Source organism: Syngnathus floridae, chromosome 22, assembly GCF_059516105.1.
Source record: "Syngnathus floridae isolate MCC-2025c chromosome 22, RoL_Sflo_1.0, whole genome shotgun sequence".
Lineage (NCBI taxonomy): Eukaryota > Metazoa > Chordata > Actinopteri > Syngnathiformes > Syngnathidae > Syngnathus > Syngnathus floridae.
The window spans coordinates 4,303,406-4,323,094 of NC_142434.1; the positions used below are offsets into that span (position 1 = coordinate 4,303,406).

Consider the following 19,689-nt stretch of genomic DNA (forward strand, 5'->3'; position numbering starts at 1 on the left):
TCCGAAATGTAAAAACGGAAGACAAAAATCCGAATGAAAAACGAAACAAATGGACGACTGCTCCTCAGTTGTTTGAACAGATCACTTATTCTACAGGTAGGCGCATGAAGCATCCCGGGATCACTAGCACCCCCTGCCGTAAGGCTGGGGAACTTTTTTTCGTAAGGTCTCTTTTAAAGCCGTTTTGTTTATCTAAAAATACTCCTCTGACCGCACGTCCCTGGTAGGAATTATGACATTATTTACAATTACCAGGAAAATATCATTTTATACTTGTGTTTTAAAGTACTTTTTAGTAAAAACGAACACATTGTGTCGGTATTATTTGGCCAGGTAAATAAAAAATCATCAAAAGGGGAGTACTCGTCCACCTTCGTAAAAGCAGGATGTAAAATAATTAATTTCAAAACAAAATATCGTCGTGACGAAGTAATGATAAGATAACTCACTTACTGTTCAAAAGAAAACTTTGAAAATGATCATTTCTACATTAAACTACATTACATTACATTAAACACGGAAAAAACGGAAATTCAATGGAACGGGGGTTCAAGTGGAAGCCAAAGTTACGAACATTTTATCATCATGCTTTAATTTTGAAAGTACATAACCGGAACTCACCAAAATGATTGTCATTATAGCAATTGAGAATCTGACACATCTGAGCTGGTGTAGCAGCATTTAGCAAGTTGTCTTAATGTGTTTTATTCGATGGTTAAACAAGTCTATATGCACATATATACATATATATCTCTATATTTTTACCATGGAGATAGTAGGTAATAATAACTACGTTCACCTGTGAATATTAAACGTCGCAGTGAATATTAAATGTCGGCTAAATGGCACTCGTCTGACAAACCCTCCTTGAGAAAGACGCGGATTTAAGAAGCATTTTCTTCTTACAAGCCATTTTCGTCATGGGTGAGTACAAAATATGTCAAATAAGGCACAATTGTAAGTGTTTTCAAGCAGCTGTCATACATAAAGACAGCTAGCTGTGCTAATGTTTACGCTGGAGTCACCTCTGCAGAAGACGAGCAGACTGTACGATTATGTAATAATTTAGGTTAACAGTGCATCACTTGGTTTGTATGAGGACATTTTTTTTTTTTATGTTTTCTTCGGCTTGACTTCCCACGCACAATTGAGTCCTGCGGTGCTATGTTACCACTTTCACTTGTCTAGAGCAGCCTGCGAATGAGAGACAGGCAAAATGCATTTATGTAACGCCACTCAACGGTGAATTGAAACTCGTCTAGTGCACCATAAAAGCAGAAATAAAGTGTCAAATATTTTGTGCACCAGTAAATCAATTATGCGTTTCAATTTATAAGAGAAAACTTAATTAATTCAAATGTATCGCTCGTAGATTGAATTTGAATCTCATGAGCTGTTAAAAGTTAAATACAACTGAACTGGAATTAGCAAATGTTTTAGCTGCCGCATTGTAATGCAGTTTGGGTTGGTCCAATTTCCATTTCTATTTCAAGTGGCATATATCCACATGGTTGTATTTGCATAGGTAAATTGATGGCCGGACTATTTTGGCAGCAGACTGTGTACCTTCAACGCTTTTTTTTTTTCCAATTCAACACATTTGCATTGTTAATGGACGCTTATTCCCGACTTTCCATGCCAAATTAGCATTGAGAGCCAACGAGCAATTTGCCAGGCAAATGGAGCTTCCATTCTCTTCCCTTTTCGAGTGGCGCTTCAGTCTGGTAACAATGAAGTGTTGTGCAGTGAAGCCTCGAATATTTTCTATTGTGTAACATACAAGAAGCATGTTTTTTAAAATAGCTATCTTATTACAAAACCTGGGCATCACGATCAGAGGTGATGACTGTCACGTTGTCTTGACGTGTATTTCTACTTGGGGAAGTTACAAACAGGAAATTGTATTAATATCCTCATGACACTGTCTGTACAAATCCACACAGACAAACAGGTTGAAAATGAACCCAGTGAGATTCCACACAATGCCAAAGTCGACCATCTATCGATTAACACTCGGTTGGTTCCCATGTAGGTTAGCATCGAGTACAAGTTGGCGGGTACCTACTTATACTTCCTTATTTTTATTCAAGTAAATGCAAATGCAGGTAAAGCAATATAAGAACTTGCATAACCGCCACACACAGGGGGCGCTCTCTGCTGGTCTCCTGCAGATGCTGGCAGCCTTGCAGCACCAGCCTACATTTTATAGGAGGCGGATGAAAATATGGTGATGTCATCTCAATGTCCCTCTCCCACTCTCTCTCTTTCTCCCTCTCTCTCTCCCTCTGTATCTTTTCCTCCTAGCAGAGTCTGTGTTTTAAATATTATGGTGCTTCTGCTGCCCAAGCTGCATGAGGTAGGTTCCCTCTCTCGCTCTCTCACCCACGTGCATGCCGCGTTTGTAGTCCGGGATTCATCTGTTTTGTCGAATAGCTTTGAAATAACTCCACAGTTTGGTTAGCATGACCGCTAACCAACGCTAATGTGAGTTGACACTCGTCACCGTTTACTATTTTGGAATAAGAAATGCATCTTAGAATGTGTCAACATCTGTTGGCACCTGTGTTTGCTCTCCTGCGCTCTCTTCTGCTGTTACGTAAGAGGTATCGCTCTCTTGCACACACACAGAAACATTCAAATCAGTCAGCGTGCGTCACGGCACATTTTTTACCGCACATCCTCTGGAGTAGCCGAGTTCCCCGTCCTCTAAATGCCCACAGTCACCGTGCAAAAAAAAAAAAAACGTTGCATTGTTTCGCCGCTAAGAGGATTGAATGTGTTTGAGGTCATCACAGTCTCCTTGACACCTCGCCGGGTTCGGTACTTCGGTTCTTGCTATCCGGCTCATCAGCATTCCCGTCCCGCGTGCGGCTCCGGGCGGATCGAGTGTCACTCTCCTAAGTATTGTGTGATTTGGGATAGCACAAGGTGACACTCTGCTGGTGAAATATTAACATAATTATGGTCACAGTCATTTAGAGGGAAAACTCTCTGATAACATCTGAGATCAAATCGCAATGCGTCTCTTGAAACTTCATTAAAAGCCTAAACGGTCATTTCTTCTTCATCGCTGATTGCTCCTGTTTTGTCAGCGGGAAAATATTGTCACGTCTCTGCTAAATATCACAGTGTAATGATTCGAAACTAAGTTTGGTTTCATTTTGGATTCATGCTGAAAGAAGGCTATTATGGGGAATGTACAATTTTTGGCAAAAAAAAGCGAAGCGTGGAGAGTCTTTCTGGTCTTTCCCATCCTCAATAATATTCTTTCTTCCCTGACCTACATGGACTGTTGCGTTTACTTTCCCTCAAGCACATGCTAAACTGGGACAGTCGCATGATTTAAGTGGACCAACTAATGTAAATTACCCGATGCCGCATGTGACCAACACGTTTTGTACCGAACCCGAGTCGGCATGGTCCACTGAATAGGCAAAGTGGCATCTAGTGGTAGTAGCCAAGGGCTAAACACAACGATGCTTCGAGAGCTTCTATAAGCTCAAGGCAAATAGAGGGGAAAAAGAAATCGAGATTTCCGGGGGACCAACTGACAGATCTTAACAATGGTGTTTATTGAAAGTCTCCACGTTGACAGTTGCTGCTGTAATCATTTCCTTTTCTCTCCTGACAGATATGCACTTATCTGAGCAGCGCTGACAGGCCCCCCGGCTCAGCTTGAACATGACCATGAAGTCTTCTTCCGAGTCCCAACAGGAGACCGAGAGCACTTTGGTGAGTCCAGACACTATCAAGTACATGATTTTTTTTTTTAGTATCACCATTGCGGTGAGTCTGAGTCACGACACAGTTGGCGTTTGCCTCAATCATGTGTTTTTTTTCCCCCTCCAGATAAATTTATGAAAGAACATAACTCACAATCTATTTCAAGCGCTTCCATAAAGTCTGTGACTGATGGAAGCTGGAGTCAGCAGCAGCAGCGCCACTTGTATTTCAGCTCCCATGTTTGCCGTTCTGTCCTTTCATTTCACCTCCACCGTAATCCCCCTGTAGCTTTTTTTTTTTTCTCCCAGCGAGTGGGAGTGCAATTATAATTGCCGATAGCTTGATAACATCAATGCGTCGCTCGCTCTCTCAAGCCATCACACAAAAAAAATACACTGTGGGATTATTAGGCTGCAGACCCAAAAACCCTTTCTAGCGTGGCATGAATAATTATTAACACCCTTTTTTTTTTTTTTTTTTTAAAGTGTCTGCTTGGTTAAGCCGCTAATGACTAAAGGCTTCTGAAAGTCAAATCGGCGATGAACTGTTTCTTTTGATTGCTGACCTTTTTAAGACTTTTATCAGAGTGCCAAGGGATGCCCGTGTGCGCTAGCGTGTCATAACCGAAACGCTCATTACGATTCGCGGCAGTGCGGGATGAAGACCGCATTGTCGCCGCCTCGCTGCTTTCTTAATGGGGTCCGGCTGTGGAAATGATGGGCTCTTGAAGAAAAAAAAAAAAAAAAGATGAGAGCTTCTGGGAATTAGGCCAGGTTGCCTTCACACACGGACATCCACAGTTAGACCCCATGGATTTATTGACGCTGCAATGAGAAGGAAGATTTCGCCATTGGTATAAAAAACATGCACGCGTGTGCTCTGCCTAAAAAGTCAGCCATTAAAGCGTCCCGTTTACCAAAAGACCTATTTGAATGAATTGCCTTCAATTCTTAACAATAACAACCATCACTTTTAATGTTTGCTAGCTCAATGCTATGCAAAAAAATGTGCTAAACAGGCTAACGTTTTTTTTGTTTTTAGCCGTTGTGTGTCTGTTGGGTAAATAGTACAAAAAACCCAGAAAAACACTTTTTGACGATTGATGTTTAGCTACAATCTAAAATAATTGGGTTGGTGAACACTCGCCGAGTTCTTTAAAGCTGGCGTTCCATGCTAACCGCCGCCGGGTGGTCGCGCACGTGTCTTTCGGTGGCCTGATGCGCTTCGCTTTGGTTTATTGGTGCAGAAGGGCTTCAGTCAACATGAGCGCGACAAGGCCGTCCCCCAGGACGCATTAGCGCTCCGATAACTGCCTCCATACACAAGACAAGGTCTCAATTGTGGCTTCCACTTCAGCCCTTTACAAAACGCCCACATCCTTGTTTCTGTGGTTGAGCGGCGCTCTGATGATTTGTATGATGATGGTTTTGTTTTTTTCTCGCTTCTTGAAAGAGGCAAGGTTAGTTTGTGATGTCGTAAAGAATCCAATTAAAAAATGGAAGTACAGGAACAGAGAGGCCCCTGGTAGTGGTTGTGTTAAAAGCGTGAGAAGAAGGCGGGGTGATGTTTAGTGAGGCTCCCTGCCTTGTCTCCTCCCTTCACTTGATGACGGAGCTCGGTCGTAGCGCGCCGCCACGGCAACAGCAGCAGAGCAGCAAGCTCACCTCGCTCCAAACGGTACGCATTTCTCTTATCTGCCTCCAACGAGGGGGCCTCGGACAAAGTAGCAAACAGGAAATACTGTGACGGATGTGTAGTCGTTTTCCTTCCGAGACCTCCCACTCAAAATAGTTTTTTTTGCGTGTGCTCCTTTTGCGTAAATGTTGTAAATGCGACTTTGGTTGGTTGACAACTGCATACACGAGCGGTCATGGCTGCTGCTGCTGCTCCTCCAAGGTTCTGAGCAATAAATTGACCCGATCAAGACTATTGGCAGAAGGGACGTTTCTTAGGTGGCTTGACAGCTTGAGGAAGCGTTCATCTCCAGGACAGCTTTTAAAGAGGCACACCCAGTTGCCAAACCTCTCATTACATTTTGGCAGTGATTCTTGTGTGCAATATTTGATCTTCCAGAAGCTGTTTTTTTTTTTCCCTCTCTCAGGAGGACTTAGCAGAATTGTATTAGATTAAATAGCCCAGACTCCGGATCTACCGGCAGACAGAAAACATGCCCTCTCCTCAAGTCCCATGAGACTTTCGGGTTGAATGAAAACAAAAACACTTCTTGTAGTGTGGCATTGTAGACAAAGCTATGTTTGAGTAGCATGCTAATCTTTCATGGCTGTTATGATGTGCTTTGATACAATGCATGTTGGGACGCCATCAATGGCTCACTTACAAATCTTAAGTCCATTTTCAGACATTTCCTGAGATGTCTTTAGAAAATATTACTCACAGGCATATATTATTTATCATCTGTGAAATGATTAATGTCACTGCTTCATTGTGAGTAGTGACCGGCTTTATGTACATTATACTGCCCCCTGGTGGCCGATTCCGCTCAGTATTGTTTGCATGATGTCCCAATTGAATTTTAAATTGCCTCACCAACATCGTAATCATTTCCGTCCCGCCAATGTCAAAAGGAAAAAAAAAAAAACGGGGTCACTTTCATGCCTCCCACTTGCAGGGATGAAAGCAAATCAGTCGCCGCGTGAGGTCGGCCGCCCACATCATTTAACAACGCGCACTTGTCCCCCCGGTCTGAAGACAGACACGCTGAAACACTATCGTCTAATGAAACGAAGCCTGGGTGGGCGAAAGTGTCAGGTTGATATCGTCCTTCGCACCAACCTCCGGTAGCTTCTATTGGAAAATGCCGAGGGAGGATGTTTAGTATGGCCTCATTGATTTGCTGTCGGGTCACAATAGGGACTCACATTGACCTGTACAAAAAAAAAAAAATCATTTCACTGTCCCTCGCCATTTTTAATTGTGTTTATGTTTGAGTTGAACTAATGTCTTTTTTTTTTTTCCTTTTGTTTTGTTTGTCCTTTTTGCTTCTCCTCCCTGCTGTTGATCGCCGCTGCACGCAAAACGGGCTGACAACGCACGGAGGATTCCCTCCCGCTCTTTTAATCTTACTTTCCACTCCATTTTTTCCCCTCTTCTGTTTCCCTGCCTTCTTTCCATCCTTTTTTTTTTCCCCCCCTTCACACCTGCTAGCACCCTGCAGAGTTGAGAGAGCCTCATGCCACCTCTGGTAAGCCGCTAACCTGAGATGCCGCAATTAATTGCTTAATGAGGGTGTGCACACTTGTGCAACCGACAGCTTCTTGACAAAAGCTGTTGTTTTTAGTTGTGTACAAATAATGATAAATGTTTACTTTGTCTGCAGCAGCGGCCGTAGTGTCCGGTGATGACTCCGTCTATCTGACGCCAGGCAGGATGAGCCAGCGCCAGGTGAAGGAACGGGACAAGGACAAGGACAAGGAGGCGGGCCTCCAAACACCCAGCCGGGAACATCTCGCCTCTCCGTCTCCGCTTAGCCCGGGCATCAGCTACAGCCACGGTATAGTCGATACTTTTCTCTGCCTGCATAAATACGATTCATTGCATGTGAATCATCACTCATGATCTTTTATTTCTTTCTCACCACACAATTTTACGATTTTTTTTAATGAAATTATTAATCTTGCATATTACTAAAACGACTTAAGAACCTTCATTCAAAAATAGAATAAAAAATATATAGCTGCTATGACATGTCGCTTTATTTATGATCAAATAAGATCAAAATAAAATAAAAAATATATATTATATAGCTGCTATGACATGTAGCTTTATTTATGAAGTATTTAACCTTAGATAGATTTCAGTTTGGCGCCCAGCTGCTGAGGTTGTGCTCTTTTTTTTTTTTTTTCTTTTTTTTATAAACCTCCAGACACCCAGCACAGAAACAATGAGTCATTCATTCTCGAGTGGTTTACAAGGCCTCTTTGCTGCTCATTAAATTGTCCTCAGCCTTACCTTATAAGGTGCCTTTTTAAAACTGAATTAAAGTGATTTATGATACTTTAGTTAAAAAAAAGAAACCGAGTTTCTCCACTGTGCCTTATATTGTTGTGTTAGTGCGCCCTCTTGTGGATTGCAAGTGGTGGTGGTTGTTTTTCACTGAAGTGCAAGATTTTTATTTTTTTTTCCCTCAGCACGGTAAATGACTTGACATTAAAGTCATGAATTTTCCCTAAAGTAAATATGTATTAGATTAATAGTTGCATTTACTTTTATGTTCCACGATTTAATAATAAGTGGAATTGTCATGCTGAGACATATGGCGGAAAAGGACATGACTCGTGATGATCAAAGTGGCGAGTGGGTGTGTGCAAAATGTCCGCACATAGCTCGCACTCACCAGATGTCCCGAAATAATTATTCCGGCCTTGCTAATAAGCTTACTGACTCTTCTATGTAATGTTTTGTTGGGTTAGCATTACAATGTGGTTAGCTTCACATATTTTTACTGACATTGTTTAATGAGAAATTATTTTGACATCTGAATGACAGGCAATTATTATTTTGAAAAGGCTACTTCTTTTACTTTTATACCCACGGAAAATGTCAACGTCTCATGACGACAACAAAGGTAGCAGAAGAGCAGCTGGGGTCAGCGCGGATTTAAATTCAGCTTCTGGGATTACGGCCTGTTAGCAGGGCGCTGGTTCCATCGGAAGGCCGGTCTTATCCTCGCCCTGGGCCAATCTGCTCACTGTGTTGTTGCTTTAACCTACGACCTCAACAATAGAGCGCTCTTAAGAGGGACAAACAGGGAAGCTAGTGGAAGTCGGTTTGACGCTACGATGGCCGCGGGAACTTGGCTCCGCTCGGATGGCCGGAGGCTTGTCTGGGCTGACGCCGTGTGGATCTAAAGTAAGCCAATTTGGAAATGATTCCGACGTTTCAAACTGGAATGAAAGTCTGTTTTGTTTTATCCTCGCCTCTCGGTGTCCTCTCATGGCGGCGAATGAGTAGGAGGAGGCGCACTCGGCGTAATTAATCATGCCATGTTGTCACGCTTGCTGTTCCTTCAGTGTGTGTGTGTGTGTGTGTGTGTGGGGGGGGGGGGGGTCTATGGTGAGATGACAGTATGGAAAAAGCTTCTTTGTTCCAAAGCTAATCCGGGGTCTTAGCGTCCACCTGCAGCTTTTACTACCCGAGCAGATGTTACCTGCGTGTTTTGCTCAGTCTTTGGCATTGACCTGTAATCCATCGGTCGCAGTGTCACGGCGAAGTCACTTAGGAGCTTTTTACGCCGAGCCCTTTTTTTTTGTCCTTATTATTTTTTTATTTCACGTCATCTGTCGGGCAAAAAACTGAATGGTAGACGTAAAATAAGGCTCCACCCCCGGCCCTCAGTTTTCCTCCCCTATCTGGAGGGGAGTGAGTAGGAGGGGGCAGTGAGGTACTTCCATTGCTCCGCGTGCCTCGTCGCTCACAGTCGAGCGAAGGCGAGAGAGAGAGAGGGAGGGGGGAGCAGTCAGCTGAGGCAAGCATCGAGGAAATACGGCACTCCACTCTGAGCTCTGTCTTCTCTTGTTTTGGTTGACTTGCCCGGCTCGCCGTAGGAGCACGACCCACCTCCCCCCGCCCTCCCATTCACCTTCTCGGGGTTTCGCAACCCCCCTCGCCCCTCCCTCCCCCCCGCTCGCCGAGGGATCGCCCGCCGGCCCCCATGATGAAGGAGGAGGGCCTGCTGGGGCGTCGCCGTTTCTCCACGTGCGGCGGCACGGCCTCGCTGCGACCCCCGCACCCGGACGGACGCAAACTCATCCGCAATGCCTCCTTCGGGGGTTATAACGAGCTGTCGCCCATTTCGCTGTCAGGTGGGTGTAGGTAGAGCTAGTCAGTCCGGCTTGTAGTTGTGCCTTGTGAGTGACACGTGTTTGTATTTTATTTTTTTTTCGTGATGCTGAGTCATTAGAGCAGGTGTAACTTGTGTCTGGTAGTTCCCGCTTGGTCCATTTGTGGCTTGAATGCATCCAATAATATCCGTCGAAGTAACTTGAGGTGAAACGGCTACTACTGCCGACGGGAAACGGGATCCTCTGTTATTGCCATGGCAACTGCCCGATGTGCTTTGTATTTACCAAAGGAGGTGAAGCCTCGTAAAATATGTTGACACTTTAGCTTCAGCCGGGAATTCCGTCATTTGCTTTTGGATCGCTAATTGCTCTCATTGCTCCGTCGTATTGTTTTGCCTGTGCAAATGTAGTTTGGTTGAACGCCGATTGCAATTTGTGGGTGAGTCACCTTTGTTGATAGGCAGACTGAAAATCAATGGTCGCTCAACATTGATTGTTCCCTTGAGAGGCTATTTAACCTTTTGATGCGCAACATATCAAATATCATCATATCAAATGGCCCGTATTCATTTCATGCCGGCTGAGGTTTTATTTTCTCATTTTAGGATTTAATACCCCCAAGTAGTCTTTAAAAACCCTTTTTCCTGATTCCTATTGATCATTATTTTATTTTTTTCTATTCATATTTTATTGAATGATAATCACTTGTGTTTCGACGGCAGCAGGAATAAATTAGTTCAATCTGCCAAGTTATTTTTATGCTGTGTGATCACACACACGGAAAAAAAAATCTCTTGAAAATGAAAATGAGTTCAAATCTGTCCAATCTATCTTTTGAATACTTAACCACACACAGCGAGAGTTTGTTTTAATTTTCCCTTTAGTGGAGCTGGCATGTTTTTTTTGTTTTTTTTCTTCTTCCCCCAAGACATCTGCCAAAATAATAATGAAGCAGTTGGCAAAAATCCCACACAAGGCAAATTGCTGTCAATCTGTTCTTTAAAAATCTTTTTTTATTTGCCTCACCGCTTTGTCACGTAACGCTCTGACTCAGTACGATCCTCGACTTTCAACCAATCGCCAGTATCCCCTTCGAAAAGGACAAATACGAGTAAACAAAGAAAAGCCAGTCAGGCATCTGAGAGAGCCTGATTGCAAATTGATGACGCTTGGTGCTCTGCAGCATCATGCCGCAGTATTACAAGACAAAAACTTCCAACTGCCCCTCATGCCCCACTGTGCGTATTGAATATGGAGGAAGAAGATGCTGAGTCATGCCATAAGTGCCTGAATTGCCCTTGACGTCTTTTCCGCAAGAGGTTGGCATGGGGATGCGCGTCAAGTGGGTGCAGATGGTCTGGCGGGATTTAAATTTTTTTTTTTCCCATTATATGCATCACAACCAATATTACCACATTGTAACAATGACGCAGTTTGATTTAATTCGGTGGTTTCTTTTACCACCCACTAGGGGGAGCCCTTGTGGATTTACTGTCATTGACGATTTCTGTTAGCTTGACTTTTTTCGTTTCGCCGTAGGTTTCGAGAGAGGGAAGGAGGACCTTTTGTCGTTGCCTTTGAAAGAGGACTCGCTTTCCATATCCAAGAGCAAGGTAGTGAAAGTTTGTTTTGCCTCTTTTGCTGGAATGGAACTTTCTGCATTCCTTCTTACGCCGGCATTTATTTTCAGCTTTCTTTAACCCGACTTAATGATCCTTTCTCATCCGCGTCTGGCTCGAGATGACTCCCGGATTGGTTTGCGTAGCTCGCTGCCAGACGTATTCCCACACCGACAGGAGGCCTTTGATTGGCTTGATTCAACTCGTGTGCTAATTTTAGGCTTCGGTGAAAAGCCTTTACGAGGAAGGCGAAGAGCACCGATTGAAAATTAAATGGCGCTTTGAAATTGGATATTCTAGAAAGCAATACGTGAAGTCGTGTTATTTCATTCGAATAATTTCTTATTGATTGTTCGCAGTCGGAGACCAAGCTGTACAATGGCTCAGACAAGGACGTGTCTGCGTCTGGAGGCAAGCTCACCAAGAAGGAGTCCCTCAAGGTAAAAAAAAAACACACCCTTTAAATCAGCTTACGCATTGTTTATCCAAACACGCTTAAGACGTCAGTCTGTTATGTACAGCCTGAAACAAGTTTCCCTGTTAAGCGTGTAAATTATGACGTAATTTGATTACATTTTGTAGCTTATGGAAAGTGTGATGATGCTGTCTTTAGGTCCAAAAGAAAAATTACAGGGAAGAGAAGAAAAGGGCAACAAAAGAGCTGCTCAGCACCATCACGGATCCTTCGGTCATTGTCATGGCCGACTGGCTGAAGGTAAGTAAGCCATACTTATTTTTTTGATTACTTTAAAAAAAAAAAATTTAAAAAAGTAACTTGTTTAATTTTATCTATATTATTATTATTCTATTTTAATTTAATGTATTTTTTGTATTTTATTAGATCCGGGGAACACTGAAGAGCTGGACCAAGCTGTGGTGCGTGCTCAAACCGGGCGTCCTGCTCATTTACAAGACCCACAAGAACGGCCAGTGGGTCGGCACGGTGCTGCTCAACGCCTGCGAGCTCATCGAGCGACCCTCCAAGAAGGACGGCTTCTGCTTCAAGCTATTTCACCCCCTCGAGCAGTCCATCTGGGCCGTCAAGGTCAGAATATGTCGAGGCAACCCAGAAAATTGATGTAATTTGTTTTTCCCTGATTCATACTTTTTTTATATTATACTTTGCAGTCACAATTTTTTATAATTTGTTAGAATTTAGATTGCTTTGTCGAAGCCTCGTGACCCAAGCTGAAATCCGAAATGATCCTTTTAAAAATGTGACACATGACAAAGGACGACCTTATAAAACCATCCCGGATTATTAATCAGTCATAATGGCAGGATAAGAATAACGTGAGCGGTTTAAATGCAAAATGCTCTTTTCGCCCAACACAAAATCCTTTTGTTTCCCTTTCGATGAATTAAACAGGATGTGAATGGCAAGTGCAAAATGAAGGACGCATCTGAGCGGGAAAAAAAAAAAAAAAAAGCACAAAGCATCCTTTCCACTTCAACCACACTTGTGTTTGTAGCGTTTCCTCTTGATTATTGATTACAGCTCTCAAACACTCGAGCCATTCAGTTTCCTTTCTCCACTATCAAAACATGTGCATCGCTGGCTTTCCAATTAGTGCGTGTAAATAATTCAGGGTCCTTTCAGGGTCCCAAAGGGGAAGCGGTGGGCTCCATCACTCAGCCTTTACCCAGCAGCCACCTCATCTTCCGTGCGGCTTCAGAGTCTGATGGTAAGGTGCATTTCTGTCGTCAATTCCGTATGTGTTATACTGCCGCCTAGTGGTCAATATGTGCACATCAGGAGAAGCAGTCGTTTTTTAATGACAAAAAAAAAAAGATTTGAGATACAAGTGATTTTAAATTCAACTGGGAAGTCAATGTGAAACTAATATAATGCTCGGCAAAAATCCCCAAATGTGATTCGTCTCTCCCCAAGGTGCTAAAATATACAAATGGAGTTCGCACATTGTGTAACTGTCCTTGGTGCTGAAACAAGCAACAAGTTCGTGGCGGTTGTGTCCATGATACTGAAACATGTGAAAATGGCTGTTAATCAACTGAGAGCGTTAATGAGATGGGAAATATGAAAATTATCTGGTTGCATAAGTCCGCACACCCTTTTTTATACAGTATGTATGGTTGTTGTTTTTTTTTTTTAGGTCGTTGCTGGATGGACGCCCTGGAACTAGCCCTGAAGTGCTCCAGCCTGCTGAAACGAACCATGATCCGCGAAGGCAAGGAAGATATCAGCACGCTGGCATCTGGAGGAGAACATTCCCTCAACTTCTACAGCCTCCTACGTGCCCACAACATCCATGGATTCCAGTAAGTCCAAAGAAATATCTCACTCGATTTTGTTGATTAATTCCTGCGCTTTATTTTTATCGTCTAGGTTTAACGACAGCGACCATTTGAAAGACCCGGATCTCTACTCGGACAAGTCCGACCGGGAGGGGGAACCGGACCACGAAGAGTCGGACCCGGAAGGCTTGGAGAAGAGCGAGGAGAGCGACAGCGACACATCGGAGCGACAGGACGACTCGTACGTGGACATGGACCCAAATGAGCACGTGCGGGAAACGTCCTACTTGGAGCAATCTCACGAGGAACTTGGCGAGGTGATAAACGTTCTCCGGCAGGAGCTGCTGTAGGATTGACGCTTAGCCATGAATTCTTCCGACTGTGTTTTGCCAGGCGGGCGAGGCTGCCCAGACGGAGACGGTGTCAGAGGAGAACAAGTCCCTCATTTGGACTCTCCTGAAACAAGTGCGACCGGGAATGGATCTGTCCAAGGTGGTCCTGCCCACGTTCATCCTGGAGCCGAGGTCGTTCCTGGATAAACTCTCCGACTACTACTACCACGCTGACTTCCTGTCCGAGTAAGAGCTTCCCAGGGTTTATTTCTGGGTTGTTTGTTTTTGGTGTTTCATCTATTTTCTGTTTATTTCCACATTCAGGGCTGCGGTGGAGGAGAACGCCTACAACCGGATGAAGAAAGTGGTCAAGTGGTACATCTCCGGGTTCTACAAAAAGCCCAAGGTGCGGATTTTGAGCACAACGACGTTAGAATTTGAATCGAGTCTAAGATGCTTTTAAACTGGCAGGGCTTGAAGAAACCTTACAACCCCATTATCGGCGAAACCTACCGCTGCATGTGGCTCCACCAAAAGACCAACAGCAAGACCTTCTACATCGCAGAACAGGTAACCGCACTGCCCCCTATATGCCAACATTGGAACTTCAACTTGATTCCTTTTGATTTCATATTTCATTGGCATCTCATCTTTCACTGCATCACTTCTGCTCAGGTATCCCATCATCCTCCTGTGTCAGCTTTTTATGTCAGCAACAGGAAGGATGGATTCTGCCTCAGCGGAAGCATCCTTGCCAAGTCCAAGTTCTACGGTACGCAACTTTTACCATTAAAGAGAAAGTTAGCGATTGAAATGTCTTAACCGTTCACCTTTTTTATTTTTAGGAAACTCTTTGTCGGCCATATTGGACGGCGAGGCTCGACTCACTTTCCTCAACCGTGGAGAGGACTATGTGATGAACATGCCTTACGCTCACTGTAAAGGTCCGTGTGAAAGATTTATCACGATTATTGATCGCTCACATCCTTCAAAGCACTTCAAATGGAATCGTGCCCTTTTTCACATTTTCTTTTTTTTTTTTTTCTGCCATGCTAGGCATCCTGTATGGCACCATGACTTTGGAGCTAGGTGGTCAGATCACCGTTGCGTGTGAGAAGACGGGCTACAGTTCGCAGTTGGAGTTCAAACTCAAGGTCAGACGACAAAGAAGATGGTTTTAGGTAACGTTTCATTTTATTTTGGATTGAAACATTTCAACGGACATACTTCACAGCCATTCCTGGGAAGCAGCGACAGTGTCAACCAGATCTCCGGAAAGATCAAACTGGGGAAGGAAGTGCTGGCAACTCTTGAGGGACACTGGGTAAGATTCCTCATGACTATGCGGGGGACTTAGAAATAAAGATAAAAACAATTAATTACAAACATTATGAAAAAATAGCCCACTAGTGGTGGAAAGTAGCAATTACAGGAGTTTTTTGGCAAGCTAATTGCTGGGCCGCTAATTATCGTGACGACGCCCTCCGTTAGGACAGCGAGATCTTCATCAACGACAAGAAGACTGGAACGGTGGACACGTTCTGGAACCCAACACCGGAGCTGAGGCAGAGCCGACTCACACGCTGCACCGTCCCGCCCGAGGAGCAGGGCGAGTTTGAATCGGAGCGGTGAGGCTTTCTCATCATCAAAATCTATTTGTTGATTAAAAATCCAATGATCTCATTCGCTTTCCAGACTTTGGCAGCACGTGACGAGAGCCGTCAACAACAAGGACCAGACGGAGGCCACGAATGAAAAGTTCATCCTGGAGGAAAGTCAAAGGAAGTCGGCGCGGGAGAGGAAAGCCAAGTGCGAGGAATGGAACTCCACTCTGTTCGAGCAGGACCCCGTCACTGGAGAGTGGCATTATAAATATGCTGAGTCAGTGTCACACCGACTATCACATGACCACACGGCATATCGGCGCTCATCATCGCCGTCGTCCTCTTCCGCAGCACGAGGCCATGGGACCCCCTCAACGACCTGATCCAGTTTGAAAAAGACGGTTGTATCCAGACCAAGGTCCGACACCGCACCCCCATGGTACGTTCTGGCAGTCTTATTAGTCTGAGTAACCAGGGGTCGCGGAGGGACAATTTCAAGTGCCAGGTAGGTTTTTTCCCCCCCCGAAACATCTCGCCGCCTCAGCCATCATCTAAGCAGCTTCTTTTTTTTTTTTTTTTTTTTTTTTTTGTCTTCATCACTTTTTTCTTTTTTTTATTCCATCGCCTCAATCCTACTGTTTTTGCCTTTTTTTTTTCTTGCCTTGTTCTGTCTTTGTCTGTCACAAAATGGAAGTTTGTTACTTCATCTGCTTTTTCTCTGGATGGAGCAGAAACACTGATAACGTACATATGTTGAAATCAGAAGAAAAGCTTTGTGGCTAAAATTGATCAATGTGGGAGAGCCTCACTGGCCATAATATTAGGAACACATCTGACATTCACTGCCCTTTTTTTTTTTAACTTACAAATTACACACATAAAATTTGCACATTTGGTCCATCCGGATGCTTCTTTTTTTTTTTTTTTTTTTTCCCCACCCTAACTTACTGCTGACATCTTTCATCATGTTTGTGTGAATTGCATGTCATCTTTTTTCTTGTCCAATCCGTGCGCAGCTTTTGTAAATTCATCTGTTATAGGCAATGTTACATATTTGCTAAACTCTTTACGCGCATGTGTGTGTGCGTCTTTGTTGTGTGTGTAGGTAACGGTGCCAAAGAGAAAACACAAGAGCGACAAACCCAAAAGCCCAGAGAGCGGTTGTTCTTCACCCGAACTTGACCGCCAGGACTCCTCCGGAAGCGAACGTGAGTCCCTTCCGTCATCGAAGCGCATCAGGTCCAAATTGAAACTTTTTTTTTTTTTTTTTTCGACGACAGGACACAAGAGCAAACACAACAGCCGTCTGCGTAAAAAAGGTGCTGACCTCAGCGAACTTCAAAGTGCCATTGAATCCATAAAGCAGACACAGCAGGACATCAACAGGTGAGATTCGGCAACGATGAATCGACGTGCGGATCGTACGTCGGAAATAAATTCCTCGCGTTCTTAGGAGCATCAGCGTGTTAAGGGGTCGAACGGCAAGCCGGGCGGAGGGAACCTCCTTCTTGCAGCAGCGGGACTACTTCGTCATCGCCGCCCTCATCGTCCTGCAGGTGATCATCAACTACATCTTCAAGTAGCAGAGGCAAATTACAAACGCACTCCAGTGTCTGTAACAGACTCCTTTTTTTTTTTTCCCCATCCTCTTCAAGAATCAAATTCACCCAAAATTAGAAGACTTGGAATGTATTTTACTTCCGAGTTTTGAGCTTCTTAAAAAAAAGAAGCTAATATGCCCCAATCTGGCAGACTTGTATTTATTTCTTTTTTATTTCCGGGTTCATTCCGAAATGTCATAACAATTTCAAAGAGACTCTTGTAGATAAAGAGCACAGCCTTTTTATTTCTGACAGGAATGGAACTACTCCATTAATTTTGAATGTCATCAACAAACTCTTGAGCCATGACTACTCTCTTCATGAAATGACCTTTCATGCTTAGATAATATATTTTTTCTATTTTATTATTTTGTTGCGTCCAGAGTGGTCCAATCTGTATTTTTTGTTTTCTAAGCACTTGGAAAGTGACTCCAAAAAAAAATACACTGTTAAAATGTTTTATTGTGGGTGGCGTACAGCTAGAAAAGTGTGGTAAGCACTTTGTACAATATTTTATCTTCTGCACAAGCGCACTGGAAACGTCCAATGTTTTTCAAAACCGACTCCCGAGAACTGGCTTCTACTGCCCACGTTTTTTTTTCTTCTTCTTAACTGAATCTACAATTTTAAGTGTTCTTAATAGTGCGAAGCTGGCAAAATGACATGCATTAAGTGAGGCTTAACATTCTGGGACTCCATCTTAAAAACTGCCTTCCTGGATTTAAATGCGAGTTAAGACAAGTGTCGTAACATTCCTTAAGTGTGTGCATTTTACATTCAGTGTAAAGTTCAATTTTGGTGGTATATATTTATTTTTTAGCTTGTGTGAGAATAAGCAGTGTTTGGCTTAGCTTTACTTGTTTTAGCTTAGCTAGCCATTAGCTTAGTTTTATTTAGCTCGACTGAGCTCTAAATTTTGAAAAGTAGAGATAAATTTTGTGGGGCGAAATGGGGCTTTCTTTCTGTAAAATTTACACAATGATACCATTCAGTTATGTGTAATGTCAATATGAGTTTTATCACGTTTAATTTTATCATTTTGCTTCTTTTTAGTGTAGTTTATCTCCGCTTCTTTCAGTTTTTCAATTTCTTTCATTTTTATTCCAATTAAATTTAGCAAGCAGGTCGAAATAATCAAGTTCTAACTTATTAACCGTATTGATTATTGCGCCGAAACAAACCTTGATCGCATTTTTTTTTTTTTTAAATCTCAATTTACGTTTTTTTTAAACATATAAATCAAGTGTTTTTCTTCACTCGTCGCTTCCAGTGCTTTTGTGCCACAGTGAATTCTAGATTAGACAAAGTAGCGAGAGGAGATCAAATCTTTTTACCTGTTACTACAATCACTTTAGTAAACAAAGAAAAAGAATCATTCCAAGCTTGCGTACGTAGCAGCCAGTTTCGGTGTGTAGATAATTAGTTTGGTGTCCCGTTGACTGCGTGTATTACCTAGCAGGATTTCCTCGCAACAACAAAACATTTTCTACGCATCACAATGTGTCCTATACTAATATTACTGCCATTTATTGATTCATTAACATTTCATTCAATCGACAATTAAATCGGAATTGACCGCTGTTGGAGCTGCAAATGTAAATCCAGTTTGATCTGGTTTCAATGTGTCATCTGGAACCACAGGAGGACCGCGGAGTTTGTCATTAGCCTTGTCGACGTTTACATATCCCGTTGCCTCCGCCGTCAGCAGACTGTTAAGCAAAGGAGAGAAAAAAAAAAAAAAACTTTGGTAGCATTGTCAGGGAGGTGAGTTAACCCGGCTGGCCCGTGTGTGTGTACCCGTTCGTCTTCTTACCGTGCGTCCTCATTGCCTCGCTCATCTTAAAAGTTATCCAGATGTTCGAATGTGGAGAAATACCAGTGCCTTTTTTTTCCCCCCCAAAAAGGGATGAAGATGGAGCAGGAATGTTCTTATAGAAAAGGTCACGCGTGGGAGTTATTGTAGTTTTGCAGAGCGGACGTGCCATACAAAGCCTTAGTAACGAACCTGACTCTGCAGAGCGCCTTGCCCAAAAGGCGTTGCCATGGTAACGCACTCACAGGTGTCCGGATACTGATCCCTGCGTAACGCCGCCACTCCTTGTCATCTCTTGTAGTCTTATTTATTCTTTTTATGTATTCCTGCTTAGATTTTTTTGATGTTTTTGGTTTTTTTTATCATCGTTTTACATGTCCTCGTCACTGTACTCACATAGCTTCATCAGCTAAAACTCACTCCGCATACTGTGTACCTTAATGTGTGTATTGATTGACTGAACATAACATCCTGGACATCTGGGGTCTCATGTAATATACCACAGAATAATGATAATTAAAAAAAAAATTAAAAAATGACATTTTTTTGTGTTTTTTTGTGAATAATAGTTTTATGATTGTCCATACAGGAAAATAAAATCATGGTAAGGACATATATGTAAGTATGTATATATAGACAGCGATAATGTGTAAATTTTTCTGTATTTACCACTTATAGTTAATTTATTTAAATTTGCCTTTGCAGAGCTTGTTGACTTGTTTCTTTATACTTTTTGGCCGCTAGATGGCAGCAGAAACAAGTGATTCACTGAGTCGGTTTATGAAGGTAAGCCATGAAAATATTCTTTAATTTCACATTATTTGTGTCACATTATTATTCAAGGACAATAACTGTCTTTCTGTCTCACGCTGAAAATATGTCAGAAAAGTGGTTTCAAGGCCAATATTATTATGGTACTGATTAAAAAAGTTGAAGATAA

The 19,689-nt window shown here is 42.9% G+C and overlaps 1 protein-coding gene across 6 annotated transcripts; it reads left to right on the forward strand.

The window, feature by feature from the left end:
• Window positions 1-643: 643 nt before the first annotated feature.
• osbpl8 (oxysterol binding protein-like 8) lies at window positions 644-19,288 on the forward strand. Of its 6 annotated transcripts, none has more exons than XM_088366385.1 (25): window positions 644-924; window positions 2,308-2,356; window positions 3,632-3,732; window positions 6,889-6,925; window positions 7,061-7,234; window positions 11,064-11,137; window positions 11,503-11,583; window positions 11,757-11,858; window positions 11,985-12,188; window positions 12,744-12,828; window positions 13,258-13,423; window positions 13,491-13,716; window positions 13,793-13,977; window positions 14,056-14,137; window positions 14,203-14,301; window positions 14,407-14,503; window positions 14,577-14,675; window positions 14,788-14,885; window positions 14,966-15,055; window positions 15,223-15,359; window positions 15,427-15,612; window positions 15,687-15,840; window positions 16,441-16,543; window positions 16,616-16,721; window positions 16,789-19,288. In XM_088366385.1, exons 3-25 carry the CDS (start codon window positions 3,682-3,684, stop codon window positions 16,916-16,918), a joined length of 2,766 nt encoding a protein of 921 aa, XP_088222511.1. In that variant the 5' UTR covers window positions 644-924; window positions 2,308-2,356; window positions 3,632-3,681; the 3' UTR covers window positions 16,919-19,288. The 6 variants fall into 6 exon arrangements, with proteins under 6 accessions (XP_088222511.1, XP_088222512.1, XP_088222515.1 ...); XM_088366386.1 differs by having other exon boundaries at window positions 7,064-7,234; XM_088366389.1 differs by lacking the exons at window positions 644-924; window positions 2,308-2,356; window positions 3,632-3,732 and adding exons at window positions 4,965-5,400; window positions 9,288-9,545.
• The last annotated feature ends 401 nt before the right edge of the window (window positions 19,289-19,689 follow it).